The sequence below is a fragment of the Megascapheus bottae genome, chromosome 4 (assembly GCF_031878675.1).
Source record: "Megascapheus bottae isolate mThoBot1 chromosome 4, mThoBot2.hap1, whole genome shotgun sequence".
In the NCBI taxonomy this organism is placed as follows: Eukaryota; Metazoa; Chordata; class Mammalia; order Rodentia; family Geomyidae; genus Megascapheus; species Megascapheus bottae.
Genome location: NC_143512.1, coordinates 61,262,234 through 61,279,866, shown reverse-complemented (window position 1 = coordinate 61,279,866; position 17,633 = coordinate 61,262,234). Strand labels below are relative to the sequence as shown.

Sequence of the window (17,633 nt, the reverse complement as noted above, 5' to 3'; positions counted from 1 at the left end):
TAACTAAAGGAAATAAGAAAAAGTCTAGTCCAAGCAAAATACATTCTGGGAGCATGGATGGAATCTCTCCAGAATGTGGAAGAGGGTACGTGAACATTTATAGCCAGAGAACAAAGAAAAACGTACATAAATCAGACACATTTACACTGGTGAGGACATGGCAGAGTGGAGAAATCCTTCCTATTGGTTTCGTATGTCATAGCACTTGTAGATTTGAGAGGGGAGATGGGGAATGGCAGCCAGAAGTCAGCTAAGATAAATAGCTGCTAAAGAGACTAAGATGGCCTAAGATAACTTGGTTTTCAATCCGAAGGCCTAGGGCAGACGCAGGATCTTTCATTGGGATGTGGCTTCCTTCTTAGCCACGTGAACCACCCTCACCAAGCGCTTAGGTGGACCACCTCGACCACCAGCCCCGGCTGCCATGGCAGACCCCGGCAGGGTGGAAGCGGGCCCGGGTGCTGGGTGCAGTCGGGTCCTGATGCGGTGAGGGGGGCATTTCCTCCTAACTTTTCATTTATAAACGGTTTAAGTAGGGTCACGGGCACAATGCCTGTAGATCAGTGTCCTTCGGGAGGGGGCCGCGCGGGAGCCCGAAGTGCCCGGGGACCAGACCTCGGGCCCGGGGAGCTCGGCTGGGAGCCGCGTCCAGCGGGAGGACCATCGGGCTCCCTCCTCGGGCTCCCGGGGCGGCAGGGCCGGGGGAGGTGGAGGCGGCCCGGAAGCCGGCGCGTGGGCCCTCGGTCCGGGAGCCGCCACGCGTCACGTCAGCGCCGGCAGCCATGGCGGGAAGCGAGCCGGGCAGCGCAGCCGGCTCCTCGCCATCCCCCAGCGACTGGGGCCGCCTGGAGGCGGCGATCCTCAGCGGCTGGAAGACCTTCTGGCAGTCGGTGGGCAAGGAGAGGGCGGCGCGGGCCGAGGCGCGGGAGGCGGCGGGCGAGGAGGAGACCAGTACCCTGGCGCGGCTGCCGGTGAGCCTCGAACGCGGGGGTCAGGGCCGGGGGGCCGCGGGATCGGGGAGCCGGGGGCGGGGTCCGGAGGGCTACGGGGTGGCTCGGCGCCCCGGCCCGGGCTCCGCCCGTCCACACAGCGGTTCCTCACTAACAGTTGACCCGAATCACTGGGCATTGGCCCCGCCGGCCCAGGGCACCCAGATCCACCTTCACGCCGCGCACCCGCAGATTCTCTGCGCCTGGACCAGGCGCGCGATCGCGGCCAGGACGCCCCGGAGCCGGTCCGGGAAAGGAGCCCAGCCATGCCCCAGTGGTGGGTCAGCTTTGGAAAGCCTGTCTCTCCAGCCTCTGCCAGCCCAGGCACAGTGCCAACCAGTCCTGGGGCTCAGGGTGGGGTGGGGTGCGGTTTACAGTCCCCCTAGAGTCGAAGTAGCAAGACCAACAAGCAAAGGTCCACTCGGTTGGAAAATAAATGAATGTATAAGTGCCTCGAGTTACCATAGACCAACCACAATGGTTCATAAAAGCTTGGTGGTTAAGACTTTTCAGGTACATGGGGAGAGAGTTGAGAGATGTCTGGACATCTTTACAATTCGGGGTCTCCTTTGGATTATCATCACCTACCACTGAATTAAAAACCAAAGGTTTAGAATGTCTCCAAGGTTCTTCTACTGGCAATGTTCTCTACAGCAATTTCATAGACTGCCAGCTCAGATCAAAGGTCACAGTCTGATTTCATCTAATGATCAGATCGCAACTGTACATTACTCCTTTGACCTGTTTATTTAAACTAATTGTGTATGAAAGTGCCCCTGTGAGGAAAAAAAATGATAGAAACTTCCTTTAAATTTTTTTTTTTCCTGAAAAACAGTAGGACAGTGCTTGGATTTTCAAGAAATGTTTAGTGTGCCAGAGACTGAAGTGTTCAATCACCATTCTCTCTTAAAAACAATTGCAGAATGATAAATTTAATCGTTAAAGATATGGACTATTTAACCTTGTTAGTTGTCTAACTTACTACCAATTTTATTTATTCATTATTTTTTTCTTCTTCTTACCTTCTGGCTCTTATCTATTTCAGATCGATGTGCAGCTGTATATTTTGTCATTTCTTTCACCCCATGATCTATGTCAGTTGGGAAGTACAAGTCATTATTGGAATGAAATTGTACGAGATCCAATTCTGTGGCGATATTTTCTCTTACGGGATCTTCCTTCTTGGTCCTCTGTTGACTCTAGATCTCTTCCAGATCTAGAAATCTTAAAAAAGCCTGTATCTGAAGTTGCTGATGGTACATTTGATTACATGGCAGTGTAAGTATCTAGTTTTATAAATTAAGAAAAGATAATAAACTGAATTCTGTCTTTTTAGTTCAGGTTAATCTTGGTCCTGCTATTAATTTGTGGCATTGTCATGTTAAAATTGCAGTTTGAATTGATTCATTTTCTCATAAGACCCTTTCAGCTGAAACATTTGTTCTTTCCCTATGATGCCTAACTAGTATTTGCATAATTATATGTGACACATGGTAAGAAATTTTTTAAAAAATCCTTTTTAAGATTCTCATTACCTTTAGGACACTTGTCATTATATAGTCAATGCTTTCACTGGTCAGAACAAGAGTAACCAGAAATGAGAAAGCATTTTTTTTTTTGGCAGGAGGAAAAGCCCATGGGAAATAAGAATTTACTATCATTCAAAAATATTGACATAATGTAGGACAAAATGTCATATACATATAGGATTCCCCACGCCTCAGGTTTTTAAGTTAATCAGAGTCTTTTCTTGTCCCAATCTAGATGTCTCTATGGCAGGTTTTGGGAGATTACTTGATCAGAAAGCACACAATTTGTTATATATAAGCTCAACAAGTCTCACTGTTGTTTCTCTCACATAACTTTTAGCTTTGCTAATTTTTTTGTGAGGAACTTTTGAGCCCTTCTCTATTTTTAATGCTGTCTGAGCTGTTACTTTGGAGGCCTGCACATGATATTTAGGAATTTTAATTATATTTGTGCCCTTAGTAAAGAATAGGTATATTATGCTGACCATTGGTGTAGTTTCTTTTATTTTGTTTTTCTTATTGGTTATGGGGGCTTGAACTCAGGGTCTGATTGCTGTCTCTGAGCACTTCTGTTCAAAGTTAATGCTCTACCATTTTGAACCACAGCACCGCTTTCACTTTTCTGATGGTTAATTGGACTTTTATGTTCAGGCTAATTTTGAGCCATAATTCTCAGGTCTCTGCCTCCTGGGTAGTTAGGGTTACAAATGTGAGCCACCAGCAGCTAGCCTGTAGTTTTTTTTTTTTTTATTGTAGAGACTTCAATCTTAAAACTGTTGACATTGTTTTGGAACAGTTGTTGTGGAGGGCTGCCCTTTGCTTTTTACAAAGTCTGCCCTTTGCAGCATCTCCAACCTTCACTCACCAGATGTGTTCTGGGAAGAGAGAGTAATACTTTCTCAGGTTGAGAACTGTTACCCTGTGTAGTGAATTTTCACCATTAGACTCATAGTATTATATGAGGTGTTTCATGAGACAATCTGTTTGAATATCAGAAAGTCAGTAACCATCAGGTTCTGGGTCATTCCCTTTTTCATAACAACTTGTGTATTCCCTTGACACACAACTCCACCTTTACTTTAGAATGGTGCCGTGCTTCCTTGTCATCCTTGAGAACTGAAATAGATTATAATAGATTATAATCTTGACATTACAGTGTCTAGCAAGTCCCAAACCCTTGAATGAATAAATAGCTCACTGTTTCCTGTGTCGTGACAATTTTATACAGTTATAAAATGTGCTGCCCGTATACAAGAAGAGCCTCAAAATCCAGCCGCCCCGTGTATGGCGCTGTCACCTCTTTTCTACATTCATTGATCATTCAGAATGAACCTCGATTTGCTATGTTTGGACCAGGTTTAGAAGAACTGAATACATCTTTGGTGTTGAGTTTAATGTCTTCAGAGGAACTCTCCCCAACTGTTGGCTCGCCTCAACGGCAGATTGATGGTAATTTTTGTGTTAATCTACTGCACATAGTAATTCAAACACTTTGAGTTAACGATCATTAGCATTAAAGAAAAGAAACTCATTTTTGATTAATTATTTCCTGTAACGAAATGGAGTAATTTGGTAGATGGTCCCTTCATATGCTAACAAACTAAAAGAAATGACTTAGTTACTACAAAAAGTTGATTTTGTCTTAATTCTTCAAATGTATTTAGAGTTTAATATTTCAAAGTAAATTGGTACAGTCATCAGGAGGTTGTAGTTGAATAGTCCATATCGTATTTATCATGTTTAAAGAGAAATTCATTAAGCTTGGCATGGTGGCTCACACCTGTAATTCTACCTGCTCAGGAGGCTGAGATCTGAGGATCAAGGTTCAAAGCCAGCTCAGGCACAAAAGGACCTGAGACTCTTATCTCCAATTAACCTCTGGAAAATGGGAAGTGGGGCTTGGCTCAAGGGTAGGGTGGTAGCATTGAGCTCAGGGACAAGCGCCCAGGTGAGTTCAAGCCCCATTTAGCATATATTTATTAACTATTTTTGATACCTGTTGGAATTTTGTTGGTGGTGTTGTTTTTTGTTGGTCATGGCACTTAAACTCTGGGCCTGGGTGCTGAGAGCTGGAATTACAGGCTTGTACCACTGCTCCCAGTGGAATTTTTTTTCAAAGGAGTTGAGGCCAGATAGATGAGGGAAAAATGAGGAATGGTCAGCTTACAGCAAATATAGGAAATAATCCAGAGCTATATTATCACCTTTATCACAACAAATCAAAGGAGCTAAATTATCACTTTTATTTCCAACAACATTGTACATAATTGTTTAGGAAGGCAGGACATATAATAAAAATAAGTACTAATATAGTTTAATTTTTGATGTACTTATTTATTGAGAACACGTAGTCAATGCTGAATTTCAATATCTTATGGATGGAAATGAGGATACAGACAAGTGTACAGAAAATTTGAATACTATGCTATTAGGTACTGGGTAGAAAGGGTAAAGGTCACAGAACCTTGTACGTTCACTGCGATGTTCTTATGAGGTTTTAGGACTACATAATTGTAGGCCATTAAGTGAAGACCATAATTCTAGATATTCAGGAGGCTGAGACTGCTAACATTACAGGCAGGCCCAAGCAAAAAGTTCACATCTCAATCATTAAAGGTTGGCATAATAGTGTATGTCTGTCATCTATATAAAATTGCCAAACAGGAGGCTCAAAGTCTAGGGGCTTCTGGCTTAAGCAAGGCCCTATTAAAAATAATCATGCAAAAAGGGCTTTGGGTAAGGTTTGAGTACCCACAGGTACCTATATGACAAGTACAAGGCCCTGAGTTCAACCACTAGTACTGCCAGAAGTACATTTTTAAGAAGTACTGTAGTGAGAGAAGATAGATGTCTAAAAGCCCTAAGCTCTAGATGCACAGGACACATTGGGAACTTCTGTTACGTATCTACAAAGCATGAAGCTAAGCCCATGCGTGCTTGCATACTTAAGTATTAGTGCACTGTTGAAGTAGTTTAATAGAGGATTCAGATGACTAGAATTTCATTTTTAAAAGATAACCCTAGTTCCAGAGTAGAGAATCAAGTGGAAAGGGCCAAAGATAGAGAGCACATTAAGAATATACTATAGGGGCCGGGAGTTTGGCCTAGTGGTAGAGTGCTTGCCTAGCATGCATGAACACCCAGGTTCTATTCCTTGGTACCACATACATAGAAAAAAAGGCAGAATTGGTGCTGAGGCTCAAGTGGTAGAGCCTTGAGAAAGTCCAAGGATAGTGCTCAGGCCCTGAGCTCAAGCCCAGGACTGGCAAAAAAAAAAAAAAAAAAAAAAAAAAAAGAATATACTATAATACTGGGTCAAAAATGGGAAAAGGATAGGTACTGTTAGTGTTAGTGTTTGTGACAATGAGAAGAGAATGAATGCTAAGGATATAAAATTGAAGGAATGACTGAGTGTAACAGTAAAAATGATACCAAATTTCTGACTTGGGGTTCATGTTTAGTGAGAGAAAGAGTAAGAATTTTTTAATGATAGGGAGCTAGAGTTGGGCAGCTATTCTTTGGAATGTGTATAGCTGAGCGACTCTGGGACTTCCAGGTGAGAATGCTTTCTGGAAGCAGTTCACATCAGTAAGAAGTGCTAGGGGGGCAGCCATTTTATCAGCTGGTGTGTGCATGCGTGCACGTGCGTGCTTACGCCAGCCAGACTTGAGACTTGAACTCAGGGTCTGGGCAGTGTCCCTGAGCTCTTTTGCTCAAGGATAGTGTTCTACATTTGAATCACAGTTGTTACTTCCAGTTTTCTGCTGGTTAACTGGAGATAACAGTTTCATAGATTTTCCTGCTCAAGCTGGCTTTAGGATCCTTATATCTCAGTCTCTTGGGCTACCAACCTGCCAGTTTAACTGTTGTGCCACACACAACAGTTAAATCTGGATTTGAAGAGTAAGACTTGGGGGAAAAAACCAAGCTTCAGACCAGGTACCTGTGGTTCATAGCTACAATTCTAGCTGCTCAGGAGGCTGAGATTTTAAAATCAGTTCAAACCAATGTAGGCAGAAATGTCTATGAGATATTTTATCTCCAATTAACCAGCAAAAGCCTGGACCGGCATGGCACAAGGGCTAAAGTACCAATACCATAAGCAAAAAAATTGAGTGTGAGGTGTACACACACACACATACACACACACACACACACACACACACACACACACACACACACGACTTAGGAGCTTTCAGGAGTCCACATGGACTTTCAAATTTGGGGACAGAGGGAGAAATTATAAGTCAGGTGCTGAAATCTTCAGTGAATGTTTGAGATCTTCATAGTCAGAGATTATTCCAAGGCGATTAATAAATGATAAGGTTGAAGAAGGAGACTCAGTGCCCTGGTCAGATGGTATGGCTCTCAAATAGATGGATTTTTTTCAGGGAGTTGGACAGTAAGGGCTTAGACATGGCATTGGGAGCAGAGGTGTGAGATGTGAGGACATGAGCTACTTGGTACTTAGATGTCCATGCCCGAGAAGGTTTACTCAGGGGCAGAGTTTCCGGTAAGGCCATCAGGTGGAGGCAGGACTTCAAGCAGAGGTTGAAGATGAGGAAACTCCTGCTGATTACAACAACCCAAGTTTCCAGACAGCAGCTGAAGTGATTCTTTAGAAAGACCAGTGTAATATTTATGCCTTGATTTGTACAAGGACTTTAGAAGAATATAGATCACATCAGTAGGTTGGACTGTGGGTAGGTATGTTGGGGGTATAATTTCTAGGAGTTAAATAGATGGAAACAAGTGATAGACTTGTGTTTCCATGAGCACTGTGGGAGCATGTATCAGCTTGGTGGCTAGAGGCCCAGGTTATGTGATCTGGGAGGCTTGTACTGTTAGCACGGAAGAGTGAGCACTGTATATTTTGCCTAGAAGTATGGCATAAGATGGCATGGTATGGCTTATTTTACAAAAGTAGATTAGTCATACATGATATTAAGGATATGAAAGACTGGAGTTATCTCTATTGAAATGGATATAGGCAAAATCATACTGAATTTGTTTCTCTAAGGGCCACTGGTTTTGTAGAGAAGAGATATTAGACATTACTAAGCAATTTCTCTAGCTGTTTTCAGAAGAAAGGATAGTTGGAGACAAGAGGATATAGGAGATTTATTAGAGGCAATTGTGGAAGTCCAGATGAGTGGACTAAAGAGTGGTAATGGAAATGGTGAGATGTGGACAAATGGAAGGGGACATTTACATGGTATGAAGAAGTATAGCTCTATAGTGCAAGAAACATCTAACCAGGGGCCAAGAGAAGAGTCAGCCACTGAACATTATCAGTAAGTCAGTGTGGGGAAGCAATTAAGAAAGCATTAGCAATACTGCTGAATGACTCAGACATAAAGGACTAAGAAGCCACTATTTATCACCTGTGTTTACCAATTATTCTACTAGGAGTTTTGCATATGGGATCTTATGAGGGAGTCACTCTATAAAACATGTTAAATTATTTATATACCTTTGTGTTCAAATGGAGGTTCCAGTTGGGTGATGGTGGTTCTTGCACGTAATCCTAGCTATTCAAGAAGTTGAGATAAGAGTAGCGCGGGTTTTGAAGCCATCCTAGGCAAAAAAAGTCCATGAGACTGTATTTCTAATTAAGCATTAAAATGCTTGACTGGAGGCTTAGCTCAAGTGCTACAGTAACAGCCATGAAAAAACAAGCCAAGCAAGAGTGTACAGTTCAGAGTTTAAGCCTCCATACCAACACACACACACACACACACACACACACACACACACACACACACACCCCTGTGGAAATTTCATTCAGGATTTGAATCCAAGTCTATTTAAGTCCGAATTTCAGTACATGTAGTGTTCGTTTGTTTTTATAAGGTACTACCTGTTGCTTCCCATAAATTTAAACATAACTTTTCACAAGGAGAAAAAAAGACTTTCCTGGGCCTATACAAGAATTATATGAGTAATAGGGAACATAAAATATTCACACTGTCTTAGTGTTGAGGGTCAACAGTAGTCATTGCCATTATGTTCCTGTTCTGATGGGATGATAAAGTGACTGATGTTGGTGATGATATTAAAAAATCAATGGGAAAGAGGTGACATTGATCAAGATATATTGTAGTTATAAACTGATTTATTGACAACTCTGTTTTACAACTACTTAAGGCTAACTAAATATACTTCTAAAAAAAAAGACCAATGAGCTTAGCAGGTTTTGTCCTCTGTTCCTATTTTTATTGCCAGGTGGGTAGAAGTTTTATACAGAATTATTTCTTTAATATAAATTGCTTGCATTTTGTCCCAGAGTTACATAGAACTTGCCAAGGCTTTTACTTTGTGCTTTTTGTCTTCACTGGATAATTTGTTTCACTTTGAATTTATGTTGTCTTAATAATGACCTGTCTTGTTTGCTGTAATTTTGTCCCTTAGGTATTGGGTCAGGAGTCAGTTTTCAGCCAAGCAACCAACATAAATTCAACATCCTGATACTTTATTCAACCACAAGGTAAGGCCACCTTCTTAGCCTGTCTAAAACATTAGTATTGAAACACTCTAGTAGGATTGAATTTGTTTAGGGTCTTTAAAAATGATCTGTATTTCCATTTTTCATAAAGAAAGGAAAGAGACAGAGCAAGGGAAGAACATACCAGTGCAGTGAACAAGATGTTCAGCCTACAGAGGGAAGGGAATGACCAACAAGGAAGCCGGTATAGTGTAATCCCACAAATTCAGAAGGTGTGTGAAGTTGTGGATGGCTTTATCTATGTTGCAAATGCTGAAGCACAAACAAGTAAGTATTCTCTTATTTTTCTTAAAAAAAAAAAGTGACATCGGCCAGGAGTTTGGCCTAGTGGTAGAGTGCTTGCCTAGCATGCATGAAGGCCTGGGTTCGATTCCTCGGTTCCACATACATAGAAAAAAAAAAGCTGGAAGTGGTGCTGAGGCTCAAGTGGTAGAGCTCTAGCCTTAAGAAAGTCCAAGGAGAGTGCTCAGGGCCTGAGCTCAAGCCCAGGACTGGCAAAAAAAAAAAAAAAAAAAAAGAAAGAAAAAAGAAAAAAAGAAAGAAAAAAAAGTGACATCGTTCTTTGCAAAAAAAAAAAAAAAAACCCAAACTGATTTTACTATGGCATTTTAACAACTTGTTTTATGTTCTATGCTTCTGCATATTTTTCTCTGCTTCTGATTAGTTTCATATAATTCATTTGATAACTTTTTGCTTTTGTTTTTACCTACATAATAGGGAAGTGTGAGGATAATGTATAGACTGGTCAGTTAATTCAGTGAGTTGATAATATCTTCAGTGAGTTGATAATATCTTCTATATATTCTGAGTGGCTTCCATGGATAATGCTATTTGGGTGTGAAATCAAAGTAAACATTGGACCATGAGCCAAATATTACAAGTTTTTTTCCCCAAACTGTTATGCAGTATATGGGTTTGAATTCCTTCCTTCCTTCCTTCCTTCCTTCCTTCCTTCCTTCCTTCCTTCCTTCCTTCCTTCCTTCCTTTTCTTTCCTTCCTTCCTTCCTTCCTTCCTTCCTTCCTTCCTTCCTTCCTTCCTCCCTCCCTCCCTCCCTCCCTCCCTCCCTCCCTCCCTCCCTCCCTCCCTCCCTCCCTCCCTCTCTCTCTCTCTCTCTCTCTCTCTCTCTCTCTCTCTCTCTCTCTCTCTCTCTCTCTCTCTTTCCTTCTTTTTGCCAGTTGTGGGGACTGTACTAGGGCTTGATCAATGTCTTTGGGCTTTCTCAAGGCTAGAACTCTACCACTTGAGGCACAATACCACTTTCAGCTTTTTTCTATGTATGTGGTACCAGGGAGTCCAACCTAGGTCCTCATGCATGCTAGGCAAGCGCTCTTACCATTAGGCCGAATTCCCGATTCTGGGTTTGAATTTCTATTGAATTTATTTTTGTCTTGTTAGGCATGAATTCAATTATACTTTGAAAATTTGGACAACTTAACTCATAAGAAAAAATTAAGCTATTCTCACTTATTACAAGGCTATCTATAAAAGCAGAAGTTAGAAATGAAACAAGATATAAATTTGTCAATAGGTGGTTGTGGAGTTTCAAATGGTTTTTGAGGTCACTGAGGCACTATTTTTGGTGCTGGAGACATACTTGACAGCTAAAGCAGGAATATTCTCTACTTATGACATATCTAGTCTGCTTCTGATCGGCTCCTATTGAATACATAGAAATAGTGAATTCTCACATGAGAATCTTTGTTTAATCTCTAGCACTGCAAAAAATGAGAAAGAAGAATAGAAAAATAAATTTTAAAACATATAAGATAAAGTGAGAAACTACACTGACTTAGCAGAATTTTCCCCCCACTGCTATAAAATCAGATTGACTGCCAGGTACAAGGCTCATGCCTTTAACCCTAGCTACTCAGCAGTTTTATGTGTAGTATTTAGTTTTAGATTTGAGGATCACAGGTCAGAGGCGCAGGGAAGTCTACGAGATTCTTCTCCAGTTAGCCACAAGTAGAGCTGTGGTTTTAGTGGCTAGTTGTCAGAGTACTAATCTGGAGAAAAAAAGTGTGGGGACAGCATCCAGGAACTGAGTTCAAGTGTCAGGACACAACCCAAAACCACAAGACCCTATCTGAAAATAACTAAAGCTAAAAGGGCTAACAGCCTCATCCAGGTTTTTGCCTAGCAAGCACAGGGCCCTTATTTTTAAAACTCAGGGCCACTCTAAAAAGCAAATAGAGAATTCTGGTTATTAAAATTTTTACAGTGGATAAACAGCTCTTCTGACAAGTCTACCAGAAAAGCTGGGGGTGGGGGGTGGTGGTGGTGTGAAATCTGTGAATCCAGAGACCACTCCAATTGAAGAGAATAAGCAAAGTAAGGACAGATCATCTGAGAAGTCAGAAAACCTATGTAACCGAGCTTAGTATCAGAAAACCTTTTCTTAGAGGACCAGATAGTAAATATTTTAGGCATATGAGCCATATAAGTTTTCTCATTCAGATTTGCATATGAATGGCCCTGTGATTCTTCTTTCTAGTTTCACCTAAATAAATTTCTATCCTTAAAAATTTACCTAATTTTTTTGTTGCTGTTTTGTGCTGATCTTGGGGCTTGAATTCATTCCTGGGCACTGTCCCCAAGCTTTTTTGCTCAGGACTAGTGCTGTACCACTTGAGTCATAGTTCCACTTCTGGCTTTTGGGTGGTTAATTGGTGTAAAGAAGAATCTCACAGATTTTCCTATCCCTTTGACCTATGATCCTTCAATGTAAAGTAAGTCCTACATCTAATCCTGCTGAGTAGCGAGGATTATGGCATGAGTCTCCCTGGATCCCAATCTGATTTTATAGCAGAACAATAAATGAATACCAGCAACAAAGGCAGCTCATTACATTTGTATCCTGGTAACTTGTTGTCCCTTGTTTTGATCATTTCAATGTAATTTTCTTTTTAAAACCTTTAAAAAGGAATGCAAATTCAGTGTTTTGTTTTCCTTTCCTTAGGGCATGAATGGGAAGATGAATTTTCTCATATCATGGCAATGACAGATCCATCTTTTGGGCCTTCAGAGAGACCGGTGCTGGTTTTATCTTGTATTTCACAAGCAGATATAAAAAGAGTGCCCTGTTTCTATTTGGCCCATGAGCTGCATCTTAATCTTCTGAACCATCCATGGATGGTAAGTCTAGTTACTCTGGAAATAAGGGTTTTTTGTTCGTTTGGTTTTAATTTTGTTTTACTGTATTTTTTACTTGACATTTGTATCTGTCTTTCTGTTACTGTAACTCAACTCTTCAGATAATAAGTTAAAAAGAAGAAGGTTTATATTGACTCAATAATTTTGGTTGGTTGGCTCTTTTGCTTTTTGTATCACAGTACACAGCAAGGAAGTCCCTAAATCTCATAGCCAAGAACAGAAGAGAGGAGAAAGAAAGGGCTAGGATTCCAGTATCTCCTTTAAAGGCACAATAACCTGAAAATCTCCCACTAGTGTCCACTTCTTCAAGGTTCTATCCAAGACAGGTTTTTCAGTAATAGCAAAGCCATCTAGTCTTACACTGCCTACTTGTATTGGGAGGCTTTCAAACAGTGATTCGATTTTACTGTTCATTATTGTTTGATTTTTTTTTAATGTCTTGTAGTTTGGTTTTGATAGATTTTGTGTCCAGAAATGTATCCTTTTCTTCAAGGATTTCCATTTTGTTAGCATAAAGTTGCCTGTAGTAACCTAATGGTCTCTGTAATCTCAGTCATAATGTCACCTTTTCTACTTCTTATTCTTTATTTAGGTCCTTTCTCTTTTTCCTAAACTTTCTCTTTTTGCTAAACTTTGTATATTTTGTCTGTATCTCAGAAAATCAACTGATTATTTCTTTCCTTCTACTAATTTTTGGTGGGTTTGCTCCTTTTCCAAAGTCCTTGAAGCACATCAAGAGGATGTGCTCCCTCCTTCTCTCCTTCCTCCTCTTCCTTTGAGTTTTCCTTCCTTCCTCTTCCTCTGCCTCCCTCCCTTTATGTATCCATCCTTTCCATTTTCCGTCCCTCCTTCCTCTTTTTCCCCAGGCCTGGGGCTTGAACTCAGGGTCTGGGTACTGTCCTTGGGCTTTCTCAAGGCTAGAGCTCTACCACTTCTGGTTTGTTGTATGTATGTGGTACTGAGGAATCGAATCTCGGTTTTCATGCATGCTAGGCCAAACTCCCAGCCCACTCCTTCCCTTTGTTGTATGTAGAAAATTGTCCCTCTAAATCATGCGATTTTGAACTTAGGTTTTTACTGACAACATTCTCTCTTATCTGTTCATAGGTCCAGGATATAGAGGCTGAAACTCTAACTGGTTTTTTGACTGGCATCGAATGGATTCTTGAAGAAGTAGAATCTAGGCATCCAAGATAATCTTCATTTTGCACTGCAGGAACTGAAACCATTTGAAATTGGTTACTGAAGTCATGATGTATATGTTTGCTCAATCGATTTTATCCTGCCTTTTTGTATACAGGCTTTTTATTGGAGAGTTGTAGCTGCTATGGTTTTGATGTTATTTTAAATTTTTACCTTAAATCAATTACAGAAAAAGAGTTTTGAACGTCCCCCTCACCATACTCAGCTCCTAAATGTACCTTTAAATCTTTTTGATAATTTTATATTTTCTGTCTTTCTAAAAATATTAAATCCTGGGGAAAAAAGTTTGTGTTTCTTTCATTCCTTGTGTTTCTCTTCTTTTCTGGTGCAGCGTGCCCTAGTGGGAAGTAACAAGTTTAACAAATTCTCCTTGCTCTTCTCAAAGGTTCATAACTGGTTATCAAAAAAGAAAATTTATATCTATTTTTAGTAAAAATACTGCTTAAAGAATAAAGATTTGCTAGAATTGTATTTATGTTTATAGTTATATAACCTCTCTTCTGAAATAGCAAAATACTACATAATATTGCATTTATGTTTAGTTTATTGAAAACTAGCTTTTCCTAGCTGATATTATTTCAACTTATTTTGAACACCTATAAGGTACCAAAGCTAATTTTTCTTTCATATTCACAGAGATGTACATATATAATATTGCAACCCTTTAAAGATTGATCATATTTTTTCATAGTAGTCCTCATGTCTTACTGGAGCTGAGGAGTTTTACAATTATCATAAAGGAGCGTAAATATCTAAAGAAGTATTTCTAACAGCTTTATCTTTAAATGTGTTCCTATTTGGGAGAAATATATGATTATTAGGTGGTCCATTATAATTTTTCCAATGTTTTCTAGTACAGATTTTTGTCTATTAGAACCATAGTGTTAAGATGTGTCTAAAGAAGGCCTGTGAACATGCAGTTCCACATTTATAGAATGTCCCCTTAGAGACTTGTGACTTTGCTAAGGTGCAAAGCTTTTTCCAACAATAATAATAAATCTAAAGTTATTGGATCAACAAATTAACTTACTGAGCATGTCATTGAGAGCAGACTGGGCTTTCTTTGGATTACTTTATGTTGTGTAGAACAGTAGATTTTTTTTTTGGTTGATTATGGGGCTTGAACTGAGGACCTGGCCTCTGCCCCTTCTGGTTTTCTGGTGGTTAACTGGAGATAAGAGTCCCATGGACTTTCCTACTGGAAGGGCTGCTTCAACTGCAATCCTTATATCTCAGCCTCCTGAGGATTAGGATAGCTAGGATTAAAGGCATGAGCTATGGGTGTCCAGCACCCAGGCCGTGCCTGGCCTTGATTTAATCTATTTTGTAAAGCAAACTTACCTCCTGTTTGAGTATAAGAATCAAAACATATAACATCACCTGCCAGTATACCGTGAGTACAAACTAATTAGTAATACATTTGTGACAAAGAAAACAATTACATTGGCAAATATGGTAAATGGTAGAAGAACCTATAGACACCTGAACTTGTCAGTCATCCCAGATGGATGTCCTTCACCTGCAGATACAAAAGGAAGAGCATCCCAAGACTGACATGCTGCCTTAACTAATGCTGTCACCGGGTCAAAAAGCCTTGGGCAAGACAATTGCCAGGGTGATGGGCCTCTCCCTCTCCTGCCCATGATACACTGCTCACTTCAAACTTACCTGGAAATAGCTTGCCACCCAGACATGCGTGTGGCCATTCTACCTGGAACCACTCTGTGCCTACATAGCTGATCCCGTGCAGAGCTTCCCCAGGAGATTTCTCCTTCCTCTGTATCAGCTTTCTGCCTATGCCTCTAGCACACCTTTGGGCATCTGTAGATTCCTTAAGTCCTGCCTTAGTAATATCTGTCTGTAATGTATCATCTGAAAGTTCATATTAATAAGTTAAGATCACAATAAAAGAAACCATGCTTGGCTAAATTCTCAAATGATATCAATACTTGAATAAAAGTAACACCAACAAAACTGATTTCTTAATTTTACTAAACATTTGGGCACTGTGGAAAGACACACCCATGGGTTTCTGCCATGATTTGTCTATAATACCAATGAAAAGCACAATATTTCAAATAAGTTACCTTAAAAATTATGACAGTCCAATGTTATAATAAGTATCTCTGATCAGAGAGAATAAGATGTCAGATATTTTAGTAGCAAGCCCTAGGTCATTCAGAAGATTCAAACTATGTCCTTTGTTTCTTATAATCTCAGTTGCTACAGTATTTTTCTCATTTTAATTTAAATTTTCTACAGAATCACATTATTCTTCCTCTTATAATTATGAAATTTGGGCCTCTGTCTCTATCTCTCTGTCTTTCTGTCTCCATCTCTGTCTGTCTGTCTGTCTGTCTCTCCAGTTCCTATTCTGAAACTTGAATTTAGGGCCTGCCACTGTCCCTGAGCTATTTTTGCACTCTACCAATTGAGCCATGTATCTACTTCTGCTGTGTTTTAGTAGTTAGCCGTGGATAAGGGTCTAATAGACTTTTCTGTCCAGACTGGCTTTGAACCTCAGTCCTCAGATGGTAGCCTCCTGAGCATCTGGGATTACAGTTGTAAGACATCTGTGCCTGGCATATGTCTCTTTACAGTTCTCTCATTTTAAATAGTCTTTTTACAGGTCAATTGTCTTTAGATAACATTTATTATCTAAAGTATTTTCCACTTTCTTTGTAGCATGGTACATGATTTATTGTGTTTTATTCTTGCTGTCTTTGGCAAGTTTACTCAGTGTATTTTAGATTTATCTTCTGCATAAGAGAGAAAACGTAGAGAAAACGTCATTGTCTCTTTGAGTTTGGCTTACCTCACTTAACACATTGTATCCATTTCCCTGTGAATGACATAATATCCTTTTCAATGGATGTGTAAAATTCCATTGTGAATTGGTACCACATTTGAATATAAGCTTTTATAACAGATTAATTCGCAAGTTAACAGATCAACCTACCAATTTAGGTTAACTCATGAATTTAGCAATTCATATCTTCAGGAAAATGTCACTGATGCAAACAACTACAAATACAAGTAATATAGCATGCCTTATAACTGACTGGAAAAAATTAAAAGCTTTGTGTTACAGTAAGAAAATGAGAGAAAATTAACTTATAAGGAGAATAGGTTTGTTTGGGCCCATGCATGACCTTGAGATTATGACAAGTGCAGGATGTGGCAGAACAAAACACATCATAAACCAGGAAGCAGAGAGAGAAATGCCTCCAGATATGTATCTACTTGTCTTTTCTACATGTCTCATAAGTAGTTGAGTCATTATGTGTATGACAACTCAATAAAACCATTGTGGCTTAAAATCTTAATTTAGTGGGAAGAGGGTAACAATGTTCCACAAGAAATGTACTTACTCCTTTACATATGTAACTGTAATATCTCTGTATATCACCCTGACAAAATCAAATTAAAAAATTATTACCTGACAAACAATAAAATTGTAACTTTATTGTTTCATTTGGGGCAATTTTTCTTCTCTCTCTCCCTCCCGCCCTCCTTTCTCCCTCTCCCTCCCCCCCTCTTTCTTTCTTTCTTTTTTTCAGTTTTTTTCATATATTTTTTATTGTACTTAATAGAAGGGTTACATGATATTTGCCGGATAGATGGTGCATTAATTCCCATACATTGATACCCTTTCACATGTCTTGGTCCCCATTTCCCTGCCCCCCAGCCCCACCCCTCATCTTGTTTTCCCCCCTTCCCTAACCAATTTCAAATAACCAAATACAAATATATCCGATATATCAGGTAACAAAGTGAGATAATGTAACAATATGAGAAAACCAAGGGACAGCAAAAGAGATGAGAGATAACATAGTACCTTAAGAACAACAATCATTCATTATATGGCTTATGTTTCTATATACTGGAGATCCTTTCATTCAGCATCCTACTATATGGCCTTTTGTATCAGGGTTTTTCTCTATTGCAAATCTCTTCTAGGGGAGACCAAGGTTTCTACTGATTATGACAAATGAGGAAAACCATTGAGCCTAAGTTCCTTTGAGTCTGGCTTACTTCACTTAATATGATCTTTTCTAAGGCTTTCCATTTCCTAACAAATGGGGCAATGTCATTCTTTCTGACAGCAGCATAGAATTCCACTGTGTACAAATACCACATCTTGTTGATCCACTTATCAACTGAGGGACATCTAGGTTGGTTCCATATCTTTGCTATGGTAAATAGTGCTGCAATGAGCATTGTTGTGCTGGTGGATTTAGTATGTTTTGTTTCTG

General features: G+C 39.9%; 1 protein-coding gene across 1 annotated transcript; it reads left to right on the top strand.

The window, feature by feature from the left end:
- Window positions 1–779: 779 nt before the first annotated feature.
- Fbxo4 (F-box protein 4) lies at window positions 780–13,661 on the top strand. The gene is made up of 7 exons (XM_090331163.1): window positions 780–971; window positions 2,035–2,267; window positions 3,747–3,967; window positions 8,930–9,005; window positions 9,115–9,290; window positions 11,981–12,156; window positions 13,282–13,661. The coding sequence occupies exons 1-7, from the start codon at window positions 783–785 to the stop codon at window positions 13,369–13,371; spliced, it is 1,161 nt and encodes a 386-aa protein (XP_090187289.1). The 5' UTR covers window positions 780–782; the 3' UTR covers window positions 13,372–13,661.
- Window positions 13,662–17,633: the final 3,972 nt, after the last annotated feature.